Genomic DNA, 25,810 nt, shown 5'->3' with positions numbered 1-25,810 from the left:
AAAATTTGATAATAATTAAAAAACATACAACTCTGAAATTATTGTGTATGATTATTATTAAGTAAACGCAAAGATTCCGACAGAACTCGATTTAAGTAATCAAGATAAATAGTAAAAGGAGTTTTGGAATGAATTGCAACTTTGCAATATGAAGTATCAAAAAAAAAAAAAATCAGACGTACTCGAACAATTCTTCAACTGTTAAGTAGATTTCTTATAAAAATCTAACTGTGGTTTATTTTTTTAAACATTTCACCATAATCCCTTATTTATACGAGTAGGTTCAAAAAATTTCACTATATTACAAGTTTATAGAGTTATGTTACACTGTCACGCGTTGTCAGCTAAATCGCACCTATAATTTTCAATTTTAAAATAAATATATTAATAAATAAAATTCAGCGTTCCAACTTAAAGTCAATTTGTATAATCGATATCGATTACTCTCACGAGATAAATCAGGTAAATTTAAGGAAAATATATAATTATTATTTTACCGAGTTCCTAGACGTCGAGTTCTCAAACCAAGGAATACAGATCGAATTAATTTACCAAAACTTGCTGCATTCACAGGATCTAGTTTATTATCGGAACAGTGACGTAAATAATGATTATAGAGCGTTGATCTTGGTAGAGAAACGCCGTCAGCTGTCTCATAGTTTTCCAATAACCACTGAACCTGTTGATTAGAAATTTAAATCTGAATAAAAAATAATTATATTAAGAAACCAAATAAGATACGTAAAAATCATTAAAAAATTTATGTTTATTCGGATTATTATAATGCAACAAAATGTTCGCATATATTACCACACCATTTTTGATTCTGTTGCGACTAGTCAAAATCGTTCTTTTACATGCTAAAAAATAATTTCTTATGAAATCCATTAGAAGTAAAAATGAATATTGTCAGCATCATAGACTCATGCGTGTTCAACGACAAGGTAAAAGCCCCTATACCGGCTCACTTTTCATTGGAGTGAAATTGAAATACTCAATATAAATTAATAAATAAAATGAAAAACCATGTTTTTTTTTGAAGTTTCGAGTATTAGAATAAAGATTAAATTTGAAGAATAATGTTGATAATTAATGATTATTAATTTTTTAAATAAGGTCCTTGAGTGTACCCATAGTCGCTCACTAAAAGTTGTCATGTGCCATTACTCGATCAGCACATGGCCCCATAGTCGCTCAAAGACAATATCAATTAAACTATGACAACTTTATTGATTTGGAAATTAATTTAAAAATTATATAACTTTATTCTTTTATAATATAAAATTTCATAAATTTTAAAAATTGATTTAATAAGATATACACTTATCCAAAAAATTAAAGGAACAAAAAAAATTTTATAAGATTTTTAGTGATTTTTGGAAGTCTGCCCTCGCAGTTTTGCGAATGCCGTAAAAATGCCGTAAATTTTCGGCATTTATGCACATGCCGTAAATTTACCGTAATAATTTGGTATTAAAATGGTTATTTTGGCCAGTTTTTTTCCTGCAGTTATGCCATATACATACTGCACTTATGCCGTAGAGTTACCAGGTTACTACAGTAATATTACTGTAAAAATGCCGAATTTTTACCAATAAAATGCTGTATAAAAACTATAATACGATAATGTAGTAATAATAAAATCGTTGTTTTTGTGATAATAATACCGTCAATATCCTGCAATTTTGCCAGACTTACGCTGATAAAATAGAAAATTGTAAAAAAATATGGTTTTATTTTTTGTTCGCTTCTGCATTTAAAATCATCGAAAATGTGCAAAATGTAATATTTTTTATTTTATTTTATTGGTTCACACAATTCTTACTCAAACAAAAACATGTAAGTGAAAATAACTATCTGTGAAAATTGATGTTTTCAATTTTCTTAAGTTTGTTTGTATCCATCTGAATACAATTAGTAACATATTTCAAGTAAGTGATTTGCCATAATGGCTACCAGATCAGACTTTGAACAAATAGGTCTCGGAATCGAGTCCACGAGTTAACTGGTGTTTTTATTTTTTTTTTTTTTTTCATGACAGTTATTTAATATATAACTTTATAAGGTTCTATATAATTACATAAAATTATATATAACTGAATAAAATTTTATATAATTTTTTTACGGGTAAACGGTTTGAAGTTGCAAAAATGCCGAAAATATACTATAAATATGCTGTATAATTACTGTTTTAATTCTGTGAAAATACTGTATTTTTTCTGTTTTATTACCGTAAATATTAGGAATTCATTTCGTAAATTTTTGGTAATAATGCGGCAAAAAAACTGGCTAAAATAACTCGAGTAATACCATATTTATGCGGTATTTATACCGTATAATTCCGGTATTATTTCGGTATTTCCAAAACCGCGAGGGTGTATTTTCGTGAAAAATGATCGTATCGAAAAAATAAAAAAAGCAATAAAAAAAATTATGTTGCCAGGTGATTTTACAGTTTAATGTACCCCCAAAAACCCTGAAAATTTTCAGATTGATCCATTGAACCGTTTGTCCGGGCCAATTGCTCAAAGTTTTATAACATAATTAAAGGAACAAGTTTTGTTCCTTAATTTGTGTAAACATTATCAAAATAAAAAAATTAATTTTTTCAGATTTTTTTCCATTTTTACGTTAGTTATTTGGTAAATGTAAGGTAAAGAAAAAAAATTTTTCTTCAAAAAACGAGATAAAACAAGAATTTTTACTTTTTTTTTACGTTTTATTCGGTTTTTTTTTTTTTTCGTTTTTCGGAAAAATTTTTTTTTCTCTTTACCATACATTTACCGAACAACTAACGTAAAAATGGAAGAAAATCCAAAAATAGTAATTTTTTCATTTTTGTAATGGTTACACAAATTAAGAAACAAAACTTGTTCCTTTAATTGTTTTATAAAACTTTAAGCAATCGACCCAGATAAACGGTTCAATGGATCAATCTGAAAATTTTCAGGGTTTATGGGGTTACATTAAGCTGTAAAATCACCTGGCAACATTATTTTTTTTATCGATACTTACAAAGTAGCGATGAGTTGACTAAAAAACCAGAAAATGGCCATTTTTTGTGCGTTTTTCAAATTGGTATTATGGATGAAAAAAAATTTTTTTTCAAAAAAGTCGAAAATGGAGCTTGTGGAGTGTTTATTCAAGTTTCTCAAACTGCTCTTGAAATTACTGTACGACTATTAGTTGCTGAGATATCGATAATCAAAGAGAAAAGGATCCTTTTTCATTTGAAGGCTATCTCAGTAGAAAATTGTCGTACAGAGAAACAAAAAAAGCAAATTATAGCTGAATTAATTTCCTAAACGAGCCATGAATTGGTTTTTTTGAAAGAAATTTTCCCGGCCCCATAAACCTAAAAAACAAAACTAAAAAATTTAGAAAAATTTTGTCTCGACCTATTTCTTATGATTCCGCAAAAACCGTGGTTTAAAAAATTATTTTGCTGGAAGATCTTTAAACTAGAGATTTCAAGCTTCAATTTGCTTTTTTTATTTTTTCGATACGATCATTTTTCACGAAAATACAGACTTCCAAAAATCGCAAAAAATTTTATAAAATTTTCTTGTTCTAACGAATGAACTTTAAAGTAAAAAATGTCCGGCTGAGCGCGATTTTGAAAACAGTCATTTAATTTAACTTTATAATCTATTATAAAATAATCTGACACATGATATTTTGATATATTTAGATCTACAAATAATAATTTATCAATAATAATAATTTTAGTTGTAATTTTTTTTTATTAAAATTATAAAAAAACGCCTTAAACAGTTAAAGTGAGCGACTAACGGTACTGAGCGGATATGGGGGCTTTTTTTTACCTTATATAACAAAATTTTAGACTCGTTTCGATAGTTTGTAAATTATTGACTTTTAAAAGCATAACTGTCATGCAACTAGGAACATTTGAACTCGATTTATATCGTATTAATAAAAAATATTATGAAAAATAAATGTAAACCTGTACAACTCTATTTCATCATTGCAAAATTGAACAAAAAAATCAAATTTTCTTAATACGAAGGTATCGTGCATAAGAAGAACCATGCTATCATGAAGATAATAAAAATAGTTAGTATCATGTTACTTTCTTTGTTTAATTTGTTTCAGGAGAGTTTGTAAAGCACGTAGAACTACAAAAAATATTTGAAGAACAAAAAATACACAACTTAACCACTTATGTCAAAATTTGAATAATCAATGTAATTTCATAAACTATTAAAACGTGTATTCCTTTTAAAAAACTTAAATGAATAGGTTATCTGTTTTATTATCACAGAATATTTCTTGACGCTACAATATGAGCGATTCTTCTTTATTTAACCTTAAAATAATATGAAAAAAATTAACCTAAGTCCATTGAAGATTTTAATTTCAACTATATTTGCATAATCTGTTAAGTGTCATCTACAGTTTTTCTTTTAATTTTTTTTTGTTTGGTACGACCAGTCCATGAAAAAATTACCCTACTGATGAAGATCCTACCGTTTCCTTGCTGCTATCAACTACACTGACCCACGTGCGTAATCGTGTATGAATAAATAGTAAATTTATCAAGGTATGAAATTTTATTGATTTATCATAAATTTTATAAAATTTAATGAGATTTCATTTAATTTTGAATGAACTAATCATTTCATAAAAGAGTATACAACATATAATTAATAATATAAAAATGAAATTAAAGATCGCAAGAAAAGGAATTATTTTATAAAAATTTTTAAAGCTTCGTGAAATTTGATCACCACTATACATTTTGTACAGTAAAGCAGTTTGAAATTTTACAAAGTTTTATCAAATTATACAGAATTTCAAACATATTCATTTTAAAGCATTTAAAAAATGTTAGAAAAACATTATCGTTAGTACTGAATAAAATTTTGTTTTTCAAAAATTTATGCATTGAAAGATGTTTTTTTAAAAATTAAAGTTAATAATTTCGTAAGAAATTTAATTCTATCCAAAAACTGGTTTACTTCTAATGTTTTTACGCAGTCTCTTCATAATGCCAAAAAAAAAAGATGCACTCAAAACTTGAAAAAAAAGACCGTGAGCATCATGTGTTATTAACAACAAACAAAAACAAGTAACAACAAATGACTATATCTTCGAAGTTATTCATCAAGGCCGTATTTTAAAGAACAATTATTGTAGATAATTTTTTAATTTTCTTTAACTTCCCACTGAGAAAATTATAAATTTTCGAAAATTGGAAAAGTTGTCGTTTTCACCCCGATTTTGAAAATTCGCATTTTCATCAGATGTTGACGTTTTCAGGTTCTAGAAAGTTATCTTGATTATTTTCAGAATGATGGCCAAGTTTCTGTATTTATGCAGGTGCGTGTGCGTGTGTATGTGTACGTGTGTGTGTATGGATGGGTAGCCGTGAGTATTTGTGTGTGTAGAAGTCAACTTCTCTTATCTTTGTAATAAATTAACCGATCTAAATAGTTCTTGCGGCATTTGAAAGAGTTTTTCTAAAGTTAGAGTTTTGTGTAAATTTGAGATCATTTATTCAAATAGATTCTGATATAATTAAGAAGATAATTAAGAAATACGAAAAAAAAAATTCTTTTTTCATTTTCCTTCTTTTTTTATTTAGAATACTTTGAAAACTGTTTGATCAATTAATTTCAAAATCTAATCAGCTGTAAAACTTGATAAAGGCTTTCGAATGCTTCCGATCGAGAGATATCGTCGACAGAAAAATAGAAGAAAATTGTTGTATTTTTTGTTTTTATCGAATTTTTTTTTGAAACCCCTTGCTATAAAAAAATATTATTTACCACCCTATAGTAATTTTACCAGAGTCGTCTGGATGTCGTCTTTCTAAGTTGGGCGTAATCCGAGTAAGACAATTGGTAATGCGTGGTACCATCACTCTTAATAACACAAAAGCAATGACTTAAGCTGGTGGTGTAATCCGTTGACGAGACCATTGGCTTGCGGATGATATAACGTAGTATGTAGGTATTTTATTCCATGCGATTTCAGAAGTGATTAAAATAATGATGATATAAATTGCGGACCTTGATTCAACGTGATACGTTCAAGTTTTCAGAGATGTGAAATCAAGTACAGCGATAGTGTTTGGACTATTGTTTCTTCAATTTCATTGGATAGCAGAACAACTAGTGAACCGGTCGATAATTATCAATTATTGATTAAACTCTTTTGATATGTCTAGAGACAACAAATCAATATGAATATACTCGAATCAATCAGTTGATGGTTTAAAACTGGCGACCGGCGGTAATACGTGCTTATGTACTTATTCTTTTAACACTCGATGCAAGATTCGGCCCATCCTCGGCAATCTTCGTTAATCGACGTCCAGATCTAACGTTTTGAGGCTAATTTTGATGAACCTTCGTCTACACGATGAGCCAGCGTGTGTAGTGAGTCAAACACTTTTTATCTCACCAGCTTTCGAACGTATGCTCACAACGTACCCGACGCAATGTCATAGTCCAATGTTAAACCATTGACACAATTTATACGTTTTAAATTTAACACTGTTGTTTGTTGTAACAGCTGCTGAAGCTCGATATCTTGTTTTCAGGCACCGACAAGTTCGTGCATAGTGTTCGCAATGGATACTGCTCCACTCAGGCCTGGGTATCAATAACAATATTGTAGTTACCCGACACATGTCTGATACCTGTTGTAAATTAGTCGACGAAATCTAACCAGCAAAATTACTATCGTGGAACTTTCTTCGCACGCCGCTGAAATGCATGCTGAATTGGTTGGTGATCGGGATAAATCATTTTATGTTGACCTTTGAAAATATGCCGGAAGTCTTATGACTTCATAGATCACAAATAACTTGCGGTTGTAGATTGATAATTTTTTGGTTGATGGCTGTAATTTTCGGATAAAAAAAGCCCGCGGCTGCCAATCTTTATATACGTCCAGCTGAAAAACAGCATCGATTCCTATTTCTGATGCAGCAGTAAAAACAATTCAATCTATGTCGATTCTTGGGTGTATAAGAAGCGTCGTATCAGCGAGAGATTGTTTGACAGCATCAAAAGCATTTTATGTTAACTGTCCAGTTGACAAAATGCCATCCTTTGATTTTGGGTTTATCCAGTACTTTATTGAGTCACGCTAAAACTTTCACAGCGTTCTTAATGACTTTCTATAGAAATTTATAATGCCTAGGAGTCCACGTCGTACTTCAAATGTTTTCAAAGGTTCAAGGTTTACAATATCCACAACTTTTTCCGGTAATGATTGAATACCGTGCTCTTTGATTAAATAAGCAAGGAACATAACTTCAGTCTTATTTAGTTTGCACTTCGGAAAGTTTTTTACAGCCCGTAATCACGAAGATGTTGAAATAGTTGATTTATGGATGTTGTTTGTGATTTCATCCTGCCGCGAGGAAAAAATGATAGATCGCAGCTAGTGTGCACGATAAGCTCGGTCCCAGTAACTCGATCTTTCATAAATTATTGGCGTGAAATCGATTAAGAACCACTCTCCACCACTGCTGATAAAATCTGCTGGTAAAATTTCTTAACTTTTTAAGGGCAAGAGTCTCGCTAAAATCTGAATCGTGCTCGTGGACAATTTCTCTGAGCAAGCATTCCACGTTGTAACAGGGTAAATTTATGAACGTAAATAATTAAATAATTTGAATTTGAATTTCGTTCCCGCCAATAACCGGCCAACGACCTCGTAAGTTGCAAGTTAGTGATACGACTAGTCACCGGGTGTCGCATGGATCACTACGGCGCGTCCGTTCGTCATTTCCTTAGTTAAGAAAGTGGGAATAGGTTTCCGGGGAAGTGAACTGAAAGTGAGACGATATAAAGGACTGCGGAACGTAAAATAAACAGAGTTGTCCAGACGACGACAGTGGCAGGACGCAAAGGATAACCAAAGGTAAATATATAAGTCTACGTCCGCTTCACGTGGAACGAGGCGATTGATTAAATAAAATCTAACTGTCTAATTAATTATCAGGCCTTTGGGCTGATGATTACAATAATTAATAATTTAATAAAATACTAATGCGTACTGATCATTAACAGGTTATCAATTGCTAAAATCCATTGTTAAGCGAGAGAAAGTACGGGTGAAATTTCGAGCGGCGAAGCTAAGGAAAACCCAGAGAAGCAGAATAGCCCGGACATCAGCTGGAATCTTGACATTGTTGGAGTTTTCCTCAAGGTAAAATTTATAATTAATTAGGGCCTCTAATTTAATTATTAGAGGGCCGAATTAATTATAAATAAATTACTTAATATCTTTCTGCTGGTTTCGTGAAATTAGATTGGTAGCTTAAGGCCCGTCGGCCGGTTTAACCACGCGTCTCGAATTTTCCATCAAGTCTTTTGCCGCGTATTCGCCATCTTGTCGTAACTCTAAAATTATTCTATTCGAGGCCTCTCGGCTGGAATAAAATAATTTTCCGCGTAAATTGTCTGATAATTAAATTCAATTAAATTCAATATCAATTATAAAATTATAACAGGCCTGTCGGCCGCGTTAGACAAAGTTGTCCGTGTTGTAAAATCGTAAATTCAGGCCTGGTGACGCCAAATCACTGGCTGAATGTTCTAGTCAATTTTAAACGTAATTCTAGTCGTTCTGTGATAATAAAATAATTTTTATAATTATAAAATAAGATTTCTAAATAAATAACTTAGAGTTGTTAAAAGACGCTAGAAAATTACAGTAAATGGTTATTGAGAAAATTGAAAGAAACGGATTATTTTGTCATGAGTAAAAAAAAAATCGAGTGAATATATTTTTGATAAAAGTAGTAGGCAAATTTATCAGTGGAAAATTAATTAATTAATAATTAAATTAAAACCAAAATGAATTAATTAATAAATATAAAATGAATTAAATAAGTCAGTAGAATTTAATAAGAATTAAATATTGGTGAAAAATTTATATTGGAACTTTTATTAGTGAAATTTTTATATTGAAAAATCAAGTTTAATAATTGAGTAAAAGAAAGTGATGTCATTGAGTACAAAATTAAATAAAGTAAAGTAGAGTCAATTAGAGTAAGGAAAAACTGTGTCTGTGATTTAGGTCCGGTGGACAGGTAAAGTTCTTTTAAATAATCATACATCCAGGGGATGGTTTTTAAATTAAAATTAAGGTTTACCGTCCAGGGGACGAGTTATTAATTTAGTTAAGCTTAATGTCCAGGGGACAATATTAAGGTTTACCGTCCAGGGGACGAGATATATTTTATTGTGGGTGTGCGGGTGTGGAAAACGTCTAGGGGACGCATATTGGTTTGCCATAAGAAAAACGTCCAGGGGACGCAATTTAGTTTGCCATAAGTAACCGTCCGGGAGACGAGATAAATATTAGTTTGTCATAAGTATCTTAGTTTGTCATAAGAAATAATTATTGTCATAAGGTTAATAGAATAAAAGCAAGGTGCTTAAAATAATTAAAAATTTGGAGTAACATTATTTCAGCCTATTCTACAGTTCCTCTTCTCACTCACAAAATATTACAAACGACCCTGAGTAGTAAATTAATCTAATTTAATTAAAATAAAATCATACAACATCCGGTTCTGTAAGGCCGAGTCCATCTTCCAGTGGCGCCCTATTTTTCGACTATAATATTAGGTGCGACCAGAGTTGGCAAGAATCATCTCTCTGTCATAACGTAGCTTAGCAGTCAATTAAGCAGCTTGTTTACGCAAATCAATGATTTTTTCTGCGCTAATATCGTCTGTACGTACGATTATTTTTAATTCAATTTTTTTCATAAATTTAGTGATGACTACCCATTTAGAAATTTTTAGCTGACGCTCTGATCTAATCCTCCAAATGATTTCCGATTACGTGACAATTGAAAAATTGAATGCGACACTCCGCAAAATTGATAAATTATAATTACAGCGCGGAAAAACATTTTCCACTACTCGATTTACACTTAAGATTCCTTGTATTACTACTGATGCAAGATAATGGTCATAAATGCTCCGCAATACACCAGTGGTGATAAATATAAAAAAATGAACCAGGATACGAAAAATATGAAACACTGCGCAAAATGAATTCATAAAAAATTTATGTTATAGTAATTGTGCATTATAATCCCGGTCTCACCGAGTAATCGGCAACACGACAGAAATTAGCGGCAAAATTACGGGAGTTCTCGCAAGACTTTTTAATGCGTAACAACAGGTATTCAATGCTTCCCTTAAGAAGAGATTACATTAGAGTCACCACTTCAGCGATGAACTATAGGATCATAACGGAGTAATTACTGCCTAAATTGTTAAATACCAGGGAGGGTGAAACGTTATTTATGTGAATGAGAAAAATATACAAATGGTTATATGTTCGATCAAGTGAGTATTTACGGTGAATGAGTTTGAAAATAAAAGATGAAAAAGTCAATTTAACAATGTAAAGAGTTTTCTCTGAGTATACGTTAGTTGATACCCTTAAGATAGGTGTGTCTCATATACTCCAGCTAAGACACCGTGTTGGAAAGGACATGTTAGAAACGACGAGTCACTACAAGAGGCGCAAGTAACACAATTTTGAAAACGCTACTGTGCGATGGACAGTATCTCAATATATGTATTCAACGGAATATAGCAACGGCCTAGATAGCTCAACAAGTAGAGCACTTGGCGCTAACTGACATAGTCTGCGTTTAACTCCCAATTCAGACTATCCATATTTTACTCGATTTATCTACATATTTTTGATTGAGGTCGTTCTTTCCTTATCCTTTCCAGATCCCTCCCATCTTAATTCTCCTCTCTTAATAATAGCTTATTTATTTTATTTCATGAACGACATTATTGAATCGAATAGATCCTATCAATGTGTACAACGATGAATTTTTTTAGTTGATTTATTTTGTTTTAGATCAACTCATAAGCTAATTTTCAGCAGATCTGTTAGTTTGAACGATCGATTATTGTGATATCAATCAATTTAATTATGTCTGTTTAATATACGATAGTTTATTTTCATTATTTTTGATTTGTTATTTTGATCGTAATCTGAAGTGCTTTAAATTGCCCTGATCCACCATCTTTGATTGCAAAATACAAGATTTTTTTATTACTGGTAATAAAACTGTTAATGGTTTAAATAAAAAATCTCAAAGAATAAAAACGTTTCGTTTTTCCATGTCCTTTTAGAAAAAAAATACGAATAATTTTTTGGACAAATTTTTCCGCGTTATTTTCGAGTTTTAAAATTTTAAAGTCGTTTTCTGAAAATCATGCATGTTTTGATTTTCCTCAAAATTTGTGACAACAACCTACTATCTATTCCACAACTTTTCAGGTAGTTCCGGAAAATTAAAAAAACTTTTTTTTCCTATTAAAAATCATTAATTGCTATTTTTGTCATTAGATATCGTTTTTTACATCGATTTTCAGTATTTTCTTAGAATTCTGTGCAATCAAAGAATTTTTCAAATAGCTCGTTCAATTGTCTACTTTTAAAATCGTATTTTTTAGCAAACAAAATTTAGTAAAAAAAAGTAAACAAATTTAACGTATTTTTTTTCCAAAAGTACATGAAAAAACGTTTTGATTTTTTGAGTTTTTTTATTTAAAACATTTTTCGAAAAGTTATAAGCAAACAACCATGAAAAGAGCGGTTATTTTGGAAATTCCATATCTTTTGAATCAATGATAAAAAAAAATCTTAGATTTTAGGAGGATCAATTTTTTGATGAGTACTAAAAAATATTAAAAATGACGGAAATTAAAAATTAAAAATTTAAAAACCGTCCGATTTGGCGTGCAATGCCCCACACGAATGTTGGCGGGAAAGTGAAACTGATTTTAGAACATTTGTATATCTAGAGAAGCAATGCTTTCTTCTTATTGGATAGAAGTGCGGCTAAGTTAGCCAGATATTGACACCTAAACAGCATACATTTTGTACATCAATAAACATTCTTTTCTTTGTCTTTTTTTTACCGTTGTAAATTGAGGTGTTGTTCAGTCACGAGCTTAATTAATTTAAAAAGCTTCGTGCATTGCCGCTACGTCTCTGAGAAGCCGAACTCACAACTGACTTCAAGGTCAGAATAGTGCCGGGTCACTCGCTATTTGGGCCCGGCACATACGATTTCTTACTCATGGTCTTGTCAAGCCGGCATGAGAGCCCCGCTACTAGCCGGCCAATCAGATAAATTGACGGCTAACTACATCCTGAAGGCACGCTTTTAAGTCAATTGGAAAATTCGCTGGTGCAGCCATGCTGCACACGTCACCATCGAGCGGTAACGAAGGAGGAAGACGCCGCCATGACAATTCGATCTACATCTTGTATTCAACAGTACAACCTCATGCTATAAACCGCTTCGATTATTTTATACAATTTTCTTATAGCTTTTAAGCTTAATTCTGTTGAATTATAACGCAAAAATATTCTCAATAATTAGATAGTAAATTAAGGCTACTATTTATTGAGAACAAATTGATTGTTGCTCGTGTCTAATTAATTACAAATTAATTGCCGCATATCTAACCGCTACCGACCACATGTCGATTTTTATACGTGAATTTATATAGTTTGCATTCGCTACGCGTATTATCTTCAGTCGCATTCGCTATTAAATATTAATTCTCACAATATTTCAGTGTAAATAGTGTGAATAAATCAGCTGATTTATCATCTTTAAGTTTTTGTGTAATTTTAATTATTGAAACAACCAAACCTACACCAGAATCCTTTTATGCATTCGCTTAATTCTACAGATGTTATTATTTTCAATTTAAGTGTGTTATTATTTCTAGTTTTTGTGTTATTTCTGGTTTAAGTATTTTATTATTTTGATATAAGTTGTAATGGAATAAAATTTATTCATCATCAAGGATAATCGTGATTTTCCGCGACTGCTCAGTTACCCGAGCCGTAACCCCTAATGAGTACCAGTATTAGTTTGTTGACTTATCGTGGGGCGCGATAATTTAAGAAGCTCGAACGTCAGTCTCAATTTTAAGTAAGTGGGAAAGCCATTTTCTGATAACTGCCGAAAATGTTCTAGTTTAAGAAATAGAAACGTAAGATAGTGCCTGCAAAAAGGAGAACCGACAAGTTAGATGGGCGCAGATCTGGTCGTGAATTTTACTCAGAAAGCAGGAAACAGAGTGAAGACCAAGATAATTCTTGAAAACACCGTGCGTATTTTCTGTACAAAAGTTCGAAATTGAGTGTTAAATCAGTGTCCCCGGTAAAATAGATTCGCGGCAGGAAAGTCAGAATTTACTATAAACAAATAAATTGATAATTAATCATGTGTTTGTTCAATTAAATTGTCGGCAACAAAGCCAGAATTTACCCTAGCGGATCCGAATTACGGTAAATTACTACAAATTTGCCGCAAAGTACGGAAATTTACCGTAATTTGCAGTAGATTATTGTAATTTATGTAAGATTACCGCAATTTGCCTAAATTGCCGTAATATACGGCAAAATGCCGTAGTTTACAGAACTTCTTCTGAATACCGTAAATTACGGGAAATTTGCGGTAAAATACCGTATTTGACGGGCATTCTTCTGAATACCGTAAATTACGGCAAATTTGCGGAAAAATGCCACACTTTTGTCGTTAAATACCGCAGTATTACTGCAATTTTTATGGCGGATTGCCGCAATTTTACCGTACATTTGCCGTAAAATACGGTATTTTACCGTAGCTTGCCGTGATTTGCGGTAGTTTACTGTAAATTACGGTAATTCGCGATAAATTACGGCGATTCTTCCGGGTGCCATAAATTGCGGTACCTTACGGTTATTTACGGTAAACTACGGCAATTTACTGTAATTCGGATCTGCTAGGGATATTATAAATGAACAAATTTCCGGCACGAGGGCCTGAATTTACTAATTACCTAGTTCCCATTAGTGATTGGTAAAAAAAAATGATTCTCGGCAAGGAAGCCAAAATTGATTGTGAAATTAAAATAAATTAATCATTACGAATATTAATTCTTGACAAGGTAGCTAGAGTTAACTATTAAATTAAATTATTATAATAAGATTTTAATTTTAATTAAAATTTAGTAAACATAATTATTACAATAAATTGTGAAGTAAATTGATAAGAAATTTGATTTTGGATAAAAAGGGTAAAGAGGTTGCAAAGGACATTTCATTATAAGGCAATGATAACCGGTATCTGTCGGTATTTTACCTGATGTAATCTAAGAAATAACAGTTATTATCGATTAATAAAACTGTTCTTAGAAATGGATTCCGAATTCACTTTCCGTTGTCCAGCAATAGAAAAACAATTCGACGCTTTAGAAACGTCATGTAAATATTCAATTCAGTTACTACATACGCTGATGCCACTTGCATGGAACTACTTAGTTACCATCGTACCAATGAGTGGCTGCGAGATGCCGTTACCATCAAATGAATTGGTAAGTAAATTTTTGGAAAATAATCAAATATTATAACCCGTCAAATTACTAATGTTGCACAAAAATGAGCATTTGAATTAAATTGACAAAAATAATTAGATACAATACTAATGTTGTAACAGGATAAATTAGGTCTCCATGGCTACTTTATTGATTTTGAAATTCAATTTTCAACGGTTGATACTGGTCTTAGTTGCTACCGGGTCGAGCGATACTATATGATACGACGTGTCATTAGGTTTCGTGCAAATCGGGAAGACGCCGAATATCTGACCAACTCGTAAACTAAGTTAATTAGTAGGGATGAATTTCGTGGGGTAAGCCAAAGGGACCCGAACCAGATAATATATATAGTGAGTCCGGAACAAGAACGAAGGAGAGTCAGTCCAGCGACTGGATGAGTACGATGCAACAGCTGTACAAGTAATTATCTAAATCTTAACTCACTTCACGTAAAACGAAGCGATAATTAAATTATTAAATTTATCATTATGCCTTATTCGACCGTTTCAATTTAATTGTGAAACCTCATACTAATTTACAATGAATATTAATAAGCTATCCTAATTTACTGAGTAAAAGTGAGGATAAAGAGACGACGGATATTACGAGGTTAAAGAACGAAAGAGACAGGGGAGAATTACTAGCCATCATTATTGAAAGCCGGAGTTAACGCGGGAACTTGCTAACAATAAATTACAATAATTTCAAGGCCCGAATTGGCTGGAATGATTGTAATTACAAACTATAAATTATGCAAAGCAATCTTTTTTCTTTTTCTAGTTCGCCGTCAACAATGTGTGTTGAGAATGCAGCTAGCTGTGTCCTTAAACTTTTATCTGGTGATTGTCCGTCACGTTGAAGTGAGGTGAGCACTCTGTTAACTCGGTGTTTGTTTGCCTGGAGTTTGTAAACGGTGCCCCAGGGCAACTTGTTATCGTTCGATGTGTTAAGCTCTCGTCAGTTGTTTTCTCTCTGTCTTTTTATCCGTCTAGAGTATTCTTTGCAAAGTGCCAAGTATGCTTTTATTAGTTCTGTCCTTTGTTCTGTTTCTTTTTCTCTCTGGTATCCTCTTCTTGCTTTGTATACTTATCGTTTCTTCCTTGTGAGCTCTCTGGTCCACCATAGATATGATTTTACATCGGTGTTTTCTGTAGGATTGCTATTTCAGATGACTCTACTATGGTTTTAGTGAGTGCATCAGCATATCTTTCCACGGCTGCCATCGACCTCAGCTCGAGTCCTGCAAGGTTTGCTTGTGCACGTTTCGGCTAAGCTGTGTGAAACTTTTTCCAGTCGGACAATACAAGGTTAAACCGTTTGGGATCCGCCCTATCCATTCCTAAGAATACCCTTTCCTCTCTCAGTGCTTGGACCACCCTATTTAGTTGCGTGATGTGATTTATGATATCATCGCGACACTGAAGATATGGAGAGACCACATACAGAGATATGTGCCAGGACCCACTATTTGAGCGCATATGCAGTGCAAAATGTTCAGTTGAGAAATTTGAATCAATTTTATACATTGGATTCGTTAAGAAAAAAGCCGCAAATAGCCTTTCCCCAGTTGTGGCAGCGAGCTGCATATCACTGCCGAAACCGGGTATATTGAAACCTTTGTCACATGCTGCTGTGTGCAGCTCTCGCAGAAGAAAAGCATCATTACGTTCCTCTTCCTACAAGGCACCTGTCCCTAGTGTTCCGGTCCTATCGTTCCGCAAGTTTATCTGCAAGACTCTAAGACCATCCACGCTAATACCTACTTCGGCCAGACAACAAATTGATTAATGTAACGAGACCGAAGTCGACCTCCGTTTTACGGGAGGGCGTTTCCGCACCCTTTTAGGCATACACGCGTTGTGGGGCATCCTTATTCCCACCCCAGACGACACTCAGCCGAAAAATATAATCGATTGTTGACTAAGGTGGACGTTAACCGGAGGTATAATCAAAAATCTTCATCGCACGTGGCATCTAACCACAACCACAAGGAGTTCCTTCTACTCTTGGGCCAAACACTGCTACCACCTCAGGAAATAAAGAGACTCTGGTCGAAGTGGGCTTGAAAAGGCCCCCCGTGGTACCAATTCCCTGTATTGGTCGACATGGTGACCACATATTGACATAGATTAGTGATGAGACGTAACTTCACCTCAATACCCTAAAAAGGGTTTCGTCCACTTACAATTACAAAGATTTCAGACATGCCGTTATATACACTTGCCTTCATCCATCACTTAATGATCTCTAATCTACGAGACATGCCGTTATACACACTTGCCTTCATCCATCACCTAATGATCTCTAATCTACGAGCTTTTTCGGGCGCCATAATTTTTTAAGACAAATCACGGCGGGGTACAGCCTACTCAAGAGGCCAGACTTAACAAGAGTAACTATATATTCTATTATAAACTGACTGATGATTACATTGAATGTCCAGTTGATAAATTGAGACAATGTGAATTGTCTTTGTCGTCCTCAGCCTTGCAGTTTCTGTTTTTCTCCGTCTCATTGCCGTCGGAAATTGCATGCCATGGTGCCGTGGTCACACGACTAGTTATCACGTCGACACATGTCCTTCAGAGTGATGAGGGACAGAGCCTGCAGGCGAGTTCTATGCCCTTAATTACCGAGCCTGCACTTCGATCCTGGATCAATTAGCAACAAGATGCATAATTTATCTACTATTGTGATATACTATCAATTTACTTGGGATTCTGTTTAATTCGAGCAATCTACTTGCATTATTTATAACTCGGGCACTTAACTTGTATATAATTTAATATTACTAGCAATTTACTTGCGTTATACTTTTATTCTTATATTTATTATTCGTGATTAATAAAGTTCAGTTTATCCAATTATTATTTTACAAAACCGGTAATATACTCGCAATACTAAAACTACACTGTGCCATGCGCCCATCTAACTTATGTCCAGCGTTTACATCTTCTTGTAAGTAATTTTCATTGTTATTATTGGCAATAATAAAACTGTTTATTTTAATTAATTATAATACCTGTATTCGGTCTTATCCTTTATTCTACTTAACTTTAAATCATTTGAATATATTTTAAGATAAATAGCCTAAGGTAATTGAATAAGAATTTCATCGATTTTCGATTTGATTGAGCGCGGGTGTTTCTCTTGTGAGAATCCATCTGCGTTGTCCCGGTAAATTATAAATTCTGTAAAGGCCAGCCTAAGCCAGAGTTTAACCCGCGAATTCTGGTGGCTGCTGATGAATATCGCCAAAGCAAAAAGCGATTTGGCTCAAAATATACGCCTATAAATACGCGTCTTAAAAACCCGCCATCTTTGTACACGGAATTATTTCATTTCTACATATACTGAGCCAAGTTTTTTTTTAAATATAGAAGCACCGTCGTCATCTATCACCTGCCATCCACACGATTGCAGAAATAGAATGCCTTCTTTGCGGAAGTTTTTAGGCTTTGGATTAAAGAAGATCGGAGGACTACTTGTACGGTGATCTTCATTTATAAATATTTTATCTTCTATGTAATGAAGTAGAGAATGAAATAGGTGGTAATCTAATGGCATAATAACTGGAGAGCGCGGGGGGTAGGAAAGAACAGCCCAGCCAAATGAAAGTATTATTTCATGAGAGCTCTTGCTAGGTGTGAGCAGATACTACTATTGTGTAAAAGTAAAAAGTGCACTTTATTTTGATTTTTCAGAAATCTTGCTGCTATCCAATTGCTTACAGTAAATATTTTCAGTGATGGCAGTGTTCGTTGGCAAGAGCTCCTAGCAAATAATCCCGTTTATACTCCACCACACACTTGAAAACACTTTTCAATTTATGCCAGGTATTTGTGACAGTGTACCCGTTTCTCCAGTTCTAAGCATTTGGCGTTTACACGACGGTGCCACGCATTAATATCCCCGGACTGAATATCCCTGCGACAAAATATCCCCCGACAAAATATTTTCTGACAGAAAATTACAATAGTTCAGAAGTTCTATTAAAAATTATATTAATAAATAAATTTCAATTTAAATATATTGTTATTAGAATTCGGAATTTAAAGAATCATCCTGAAAAATGTAAAAGAAAAATATGAAAATTATAAGAAAAACCACGCATAAAATCATGAAAAAAATCATACATAAAATCATGAGAAAAACGTGCGCAAATTTGTGCATAAAATCGTGAGAAAAGTGCGCACAGAATCATGAGAAAAATCATGCGTAAAATCATGAGGAAATCGTGCACACAAAATCCGTGAAAAATGGCACAGAACGCCAACAAGCTTATGTGTTGGTCTATTTTCAAATAAACACACACAAAATCCATGATAAAATTTCTCTAATGTTCTTAATTAATTGGAAATTCCTTATTTATTTGCTTCAAAAGGCGGTATGAAAGCGGTTGACCTGGCAGACCATCTTTGAAATTTTCCGTCTTCGACCCAAAACGCAGTGGACCGAATCTAAGAAACTATTTTTTTTTATAGTTAATCACAGATATATATTGTTCCTGAGATATTTTGTCGAGGGATATTTTGTCGGCTATTTTTTGTTTGGGGACATTAACACACGTAACCTACGCGACGAATTGACGTAAATAACCCCCTTCTCATTAACCACAATGATACCCCACAGCCACTCATTGATACGATGGTAACTAAGTAGTTCCTTGAATGCGTTAGTTCTCTTTCGAAATTGATGCAGAATCAGTCCATGTAGCAACCAAACAATATTTCCATAACTTTTCTAAAGCGTAGAGTCGTATTTCTATTGCAGTATTAGAGTACTAAAGTTTATTGCTATTGTCACTTTTGGAGTAGATTTATATTTAATAGTCTTGTAAAAATGAATAATAAAAAATAAAACTAGTAAAATCTAGATTGTCATTGTTTGACCACAATAAAACACATTGTTAATTATGGGCGCAGTTACTTTGTGCAAGACACAAAAAATAAAAACCCAAAAAAAAAAAAATGAAAAACGGTTGATATATCAGATCAGGTCCTGAAATCCTAACAGCCTCAGATTTAAAAGCTTCAATGCATTTTCGATGTTTTCAAACTCAAAAACTGATATTTGCGTAGGTTGAAATGAAAATATATCAAAATTTCGAATCTCGAAATATATAGGCTACTTTTCGAGGATTTGTTCAAGATTATTAAGAGCTTGTTGGAAACAGTAATTTATAAATTCAACCGAATCGAACTAATGAGCTATAAAATACTTGTAGAAGAAAAAAATGGTAAAAACCCATTATTCTCCAATTTTCAGTTGTCGATGATTTCTCTCAAACTGATAAACTGATGAAAATAATTATTAAAGCAATCAAACAAGATGATAAAGATCGACACCTAAAAAAAAAAATTAGAACTATCAGACGCGTGAATTTGTATGAGTCTTGCAGCATTCAACTGAGTTGTTTGACAACAAAATTGGTAAGGTTTTCCAAGCAATTAGTGAATTATTCGTAAAGTTATTAAAAAAAATACGCCTTTTAAATTTCATTGCGTGCGTGCGCGTGTGTATGTCTGAGAGTGTGGGAAGTGAACCTCTCATCTTTTAATGAATAAACCGGTCTACATAATTTATGCGGAATTCAAAAGAGTTCTTCTGAACTTAGATTCCGAGCAGATTTTAGATTATTTAGTCGAATAGATTATGAGATATTTGAGAAGTACGAAAATGAAAAAAATTTGATCATTTTTTTTCAAAATTTCTAAAAGCCGACTCACTCAATCGATTCCAAAATATAATCAGCTCTTGAACGTGATGAAAGCTTTCGATGGAAGTTTTCGATATCGTTGATTAAAGAATAAAAAAACTCTGTACACCGGTTGACCCTGCGGGCCAGTCCCAAAACTTTCCGCTGTTTTCGAGCTCATAGAGCTCGAAAAAATTACTGTGGGTCCATTTTCGAGTTCTTCGAGCTCGAAAATACTCTTGGATGCCAATGGTTGCTTACGAGCTTTTCGAACTCAAACACACTATAGTACATTATATCATAATCCGTATATTATACATTTATTCGGGGAAAATGACATAAAATGTTACTTTTTCAACTCGTTGCTGTCGATATCTTTTAAACTAATTGACGGATTTTGTTGTCCAATGTAGCAGTCAGCGCGTTTAACTGAATTTTCGAGCTGGTTAGATTTTGAATATGTTTGATTCAGTCGTTTCAAGGATATTCGTGAACCCGTTTTTTATCATTACTTTCTCCGACAATATCTCTAGAACAAATAAGTCGATTGAGATAGTTGAGGTGGCAATCATCGCGTCTTATCAAGTTTTAGAGCTGATTAGATTTTAAAGTCGATCGTTTCTGTCGTTTTCGAGTAATTTAAAAAAAAAAACAAAAAAAAAAATTTTTTTTTTTTCGTAATTCTCAATTATCTTTGCGTCTACTTGATCAAATGATCTGAAATTTACAGGAAAGTTGATGGCCGACACCCTTTATAGATTGCCGGAAAAACGATTTAAATCGGTTAATTAGTTTAAAAGTTATGAAAGGGTTACACACACACAGCCATTCGGACATCATTCCAAAAATAGTCAGAATAGCTTCCTAGCACCTCAAAACGTCGACATTTGATGAAAATTTAATTTTCGAAAATCAGGGTGAAAACAATAACTACCCGAATTTTTGAAAATTTATAATTTTCTCAGCGGGGTGATAAAAAATTGTTTTTTTTTTTTTCGGTTTTCTCGAATATTTTAGACACTAATAAATTGATCTATTTCAAGATCTAATCAACTCTAAAACTCTACAAGATGCATCGAATGCTGCCTTAACTCTTTCGAAGAAGTTTTTTTTTTGAATGAACTCAAAAATTGCAAAACTGATTGAATCAAAATACTTTTAGCAATAAAAGCTGATCAGCCGCTTCCAATGCCACCCAAACCTCGAAAACCATTGGTCAGTTCAAAAGAAATCAGCGATAAAAAATGAAAAAAATAACAATTTACTTTATTTTTCCTGGATAACGCATTATTTTGTTTTTAGTAGATTTTATAAAAAACTAACTGTTGTATTTGTCCTCATGACGCAACTTTACAAAAATTTTAACATTTTCTATCTATTTTAGTCAAGTAGGTTCCAAAAATTCTATTGGTGAAAAATTTATATGCACTTATCCAAAAAATTAAAGGAACAAGAAAATTTTATAAGATTTTGAGCGATTTTTGGAAGTCTGTATTTTCGTGAAAAATGATCGTATCGAAAAAATAAAACAAGCGAATTGAAGCTTGAAATCTCTAGTTTAAAGATCTTCCAGCAAAATAATTTTTTAAATCACGGTTTTTGCGGAATCATAAGAAATAGGTTGAGACAAAATTTTTCTAAATTTTTTGGTTTTGTTTTTTAGGTCTACGGGGCCGGGAAAACTTCTTAAAGAAAATTTATTCAGCTACAATTTGCATTTTTTTGTTTCTCTGTACGACAATTTGCTGCTGAGGTATCAGCCTCCAGATGAAGAAGGATCCTTTTCTCTTTGATTATCGATATCTCAGCAACTAATAGTCGCACAGTAATTCAAAGGGCAGTTTGAGAAACTTGAATAAACACACCACAAGCTCCATTTTCGATTTTTTTTCATCCATAATATCAATTCGAAAAACCCACAGAAAATGGCCATTTTCTGGTTTTTTAGTCAACTCATCGCTACTGTGTAAATATCGATAATCAAAATAATGTTGCCAGGTGATTTTACAGTTTAATGTACCCCCAAAAACCCTGAAAATTTTCAGATTGATCCATTGAACCGTTTATCCGGGCCAATCGCTCAAAGTTTCATAAAACAATTAAAGGAACAAGTTTTGTTTCTTAATTTGTGTAATCATTAACAAAATGAAAAAATTAATTTTTTTCAGATTTTCTTCCATTTTTACGTTAGTTATTTAGTAAATGTAAGGTAGAGAAAAAAAATTTTTCTTTTTCAAAAAACGAGATAAAACAAGAATTTTTTATTCGGTTTTTTTTTTTTTCGTTTTTCGGAAAATTTTTTTTTCTCTGCACACCAAAAATGTAAATGGAAATTTTATAGGAAGTTTTATTCTCTTCAAAAAAAGCTTTTTAAGTCAAGTCGCTAAAGTCTATAGTTTCCGAGTTATAGGAATTTTAATAGTTTAAAAAATATAATTTAAAAAAAAAAAATCACAATTGCTATTTAATTTTTTAAATTATTAAAGCTATTATAACTCAGAAACTATGAACTTTAGCGACTTGACTCATAGGGCTTTTTTGAAGGTAACAAAATTTCCTATAAAATTCCCATTAAGATTTTTGATGTGCATTCATTGGTTTACGTTCTGCAAGCCAATAAAGGTCAATTTAACACGAAAAATGACTTCCTCAGCGGACATCAGTGAAACAGCTAGAATTACAGTTAAGTTGCTATGGGCACTTTTGAAGAACACCAAATGCCTTACAATTTGCGACCAAACCCGAGTCAATATCATAAAACGCAGCCGAGTATTAGAAAAGGAAAAAAAAAAGCAATTTAATGTACGTGTATTTTAAATGGAAAATCTTTGAAATCAAATGGAAAGTACTTACGATTGGAACTAATAGCTCATACTCGGCAGGAATTTTTGCTTTAGCAAAAAAAACAACATTTTGCTTGATGATCAATAAAAAAAATACTTTCGCTGGAAACGAAGCAACCTAATATATATACATATATAACGCGCGGTTCTCCCACGATAGAGTCCCACAGTTCTGTACCGATCTTGATGAAAATTTTTTTACATATTTTTCAGCTAAAGAGCTCGGTTCAGTTCGAAGATGAGCTAAATCGGCCAAAAAGTTTAAAAGTTATGGCCGTGTAAAGATTTTTTAATTTTTTTAATTTTAAAGTAGTACATAATAGTTGAATCTTGTTAATATTCTTATGTAGCTTATCTAATAAGCTTCATATTTCAGTACTATTTTTTTATATTCACCGAAAATTACCTATTTATTTATTGAAATTTCGCTGTTGCATTCGTTCTTCCACTTTTTAATAAATTTATGTAACTGTTCCAATTCTGATTACTACCGCGTAATACTTTTAAAATCTCAACATTAAAGTATACATGAAGTACTTTGTAAAAATTGACAAGCACTAATATAATTGATCTTATAAGCTTTAGATGAACCTTTAAACGCCACCGTCTACCTTATGGATTTAAATAATTAAATAAATAATGAAAAATCTACTTCCATTTCGGCTGCCGAATGGCCTTTTTATTTTTTCGATACGATCATTTTTTACATCAAAATACAAACTTCCAAAAATCGCTAAAAATTTTATAAAATTTTCTTGTTTCTTTAATTTTTTGGATAAGTGTATGTGTTTATATATATATATATATATATATATATATATATATATATATATATATATATAACGCGCGGTTCTCCCACGATAGCGTCCACAATTCTATACCGATCTTGATGAAATTTTTTAAAAATATTCTTTACCTAAAGAACTCAGTTCAGTTCGAAGATGAGCTAAGACACCTAAAAAGTTTAGAAGTTATAGCCGTTTCATGATTTTTTAATTTTTCAAAAAATTCAACTTTTCTTGATTTATCTTTAAATAACTTTTGATCCCAAAGAGATAATCTATTTTTGGTGATTGAATCTATGTTCATTCGATTAGCTTTAATTTAAGCTATGTCGCTTACTCTTTTAATAATTTTATCTAATACTTTGATGAATTTCAAAATTTTTAGAAAAATTAGCGTAGCGGTTTGATTTAATATCACACAAGAATTAATAATAGCAAAGCGGTTTCAAGAGCACAAGGTTGCAAGTAGCGAAGCACGTTGTAGAATCACAGATGGTAGCGTCGTTGAGAAGCTTGGTGTCGACGTGGCAGCCTTGCTGCATATAACGAATTTTCTCATTGGCTTAAAAGCGCGCCAAGAGGTAGCAGTTGATAGCGAACTCTCTCATTGGCTGACCAATATAAAACGAATTATGTGATTAGCCAGCTTGTAGCGGGTTCTCAAGGCGTCTTGACACGGTCCTGAATAAGAAATTGTATGTACCGGGCCCAAATAGCGAGTGACCCGGCACTATTCTGACCTTCAGTCAGTAGCGAGTTCGGCAACTCCCGGACTTAGCGGAAATGCACGAAGCTTGATTCAAATTAGTCAAGCTCGTGACTGAACACATTTTTTTTTACTTTCTCATTTAAGAACTTTCGAGTAAAACATAATAGTTAAATCTTGTTAAAAATTACCTATTTATTTATTGAAATTTAGCTAATGCATTCATTCTTCCACTTTGTAATGAAATCATGCAACTGTTTCAATTCTGATAACCCTCGTGTAACACTTTTAAAATCTCAACATCAAAGTATACATAAAGTATTTTTTAAAAATTGATAAGCATTAATATAATTGATCTTGTAAGGTTTAGATGAACCTTGAACGCCACCGTCTACCTTACGGATTTAAATAATTAAATTAATAATGAATAATCTACTTCCATTTCGGCTGCAAAATGGCTTTTTTATAGTCTTCGATGGTCGTTAAATAATTTATTGCGATCGGTCCGACAGTTTAAATGATGTGATCAAAAAGGCCATTCGGCAGCCGAAATGGAAGTAGATTTTTCATTATTTATTTAATTATTTAAATCCGTAAGGTAGACGGTGGCGTTTAAAGATTCATCTAAAGGTTATAAGATCAATTATATTTATGCTTTAAATTTGGAAAGTGTTACACGACAGGAATCAAAATTGAAACAGTTACATGAATTTATTAAAAAGTGAAAAAACGAATGCAACAGCTAAATTTCAATAAATAAATAGGTAATCCCCGTTGAATATAAAAAAATAGTACTGAAATATGAAGCTTATTAGATAAGCTACATAAAAATATTAACAAGATTCAACTATTATGTACTACTTGAAATTTATTAAATGAGAAAGTAAAACAAAATGTTTTTTTCTATTTTTCTGAAAATTTTGAAATACATCAAAGTATTAGAAAAAATTATCAAAAGAGTAAGCAACATAGCTTAAATTAAAGCAAATCGAATGAACATAAAGATTCAATCACCAAAAATAGATTATCTCTTTAGGATCCAAAGTTATTTAAATATAAATAAAAAAAAGTTGAATTTTTTGAAAAATTAAAAAATCTTTAAACGATTATAAGTCTTAAACTTTTTGGCCGATTTAGCTCATCTTCGAACTGAACCGAGCTCTTTAGCTAAAGAATATGTAAAAAAATTGTCATCAAGATCGGCACAGAATTGTGAACGCTATCGTGGGAGAACCGCGCGTTATATCGTATATATATATATATATATATATTAGGGTGTTTCAAAAAAAGACGATTTTTTTTTTTCTTTTGGTGTCTAAAAATTGATAGTATACCTAAAAACAAAAATTTTGGCGCCCATGTGAGCTCTTAATATCAATA

At 32.4% G+C, this 25,810-nt stretch overlaps 1 protein-coding gene across 4 annotated transcripts in view; it reads right to left on the bottom strand.

Moving 5' to 3' along the window:
• Window positions 1–25,810, bottom strand: part of LOC103575181 (DNA-binding protein RFX2) — a 246,426-nt gene that overhangs the window by 27,927 nt on the left and 192,689 nt on the right. For all 4 annotated transcript variants that reach the window (XM_053737591.1, XM_053737601.1, XM_053737602.1 and 1 more), the window contains one exon: window positions 498–679. In XM_053737591.1, the coding sequence (XP_053593566.1) occupies window positions 498–679 (182 nt within the window). The remainder of the gene's footprint in view (window positions 1–497; window positions 680–25,810) is intronic.

Source organism: Microplitis demolitor, chromosome 1 (genome assembly GCF_026212275.2).
Source record: "Microplitis demolitor isolate Queensland-Clemson2020A chromosome 1, iyMicDemo2.1a, whole genome shotgun sequence".
Taxonomy (NCBI): domain Eukaryota; kingdom Metazoa; phylum Arthropoda; class Insecta; order Hymenoptera; family Braconidae; genus Microplitis; species Microplitis demolitor.
The sequence above is the reverse complement of the archived record's forward strand: the minus strand, read 5'-3'. Positions and strand labels throughout refer to the sequence as shown.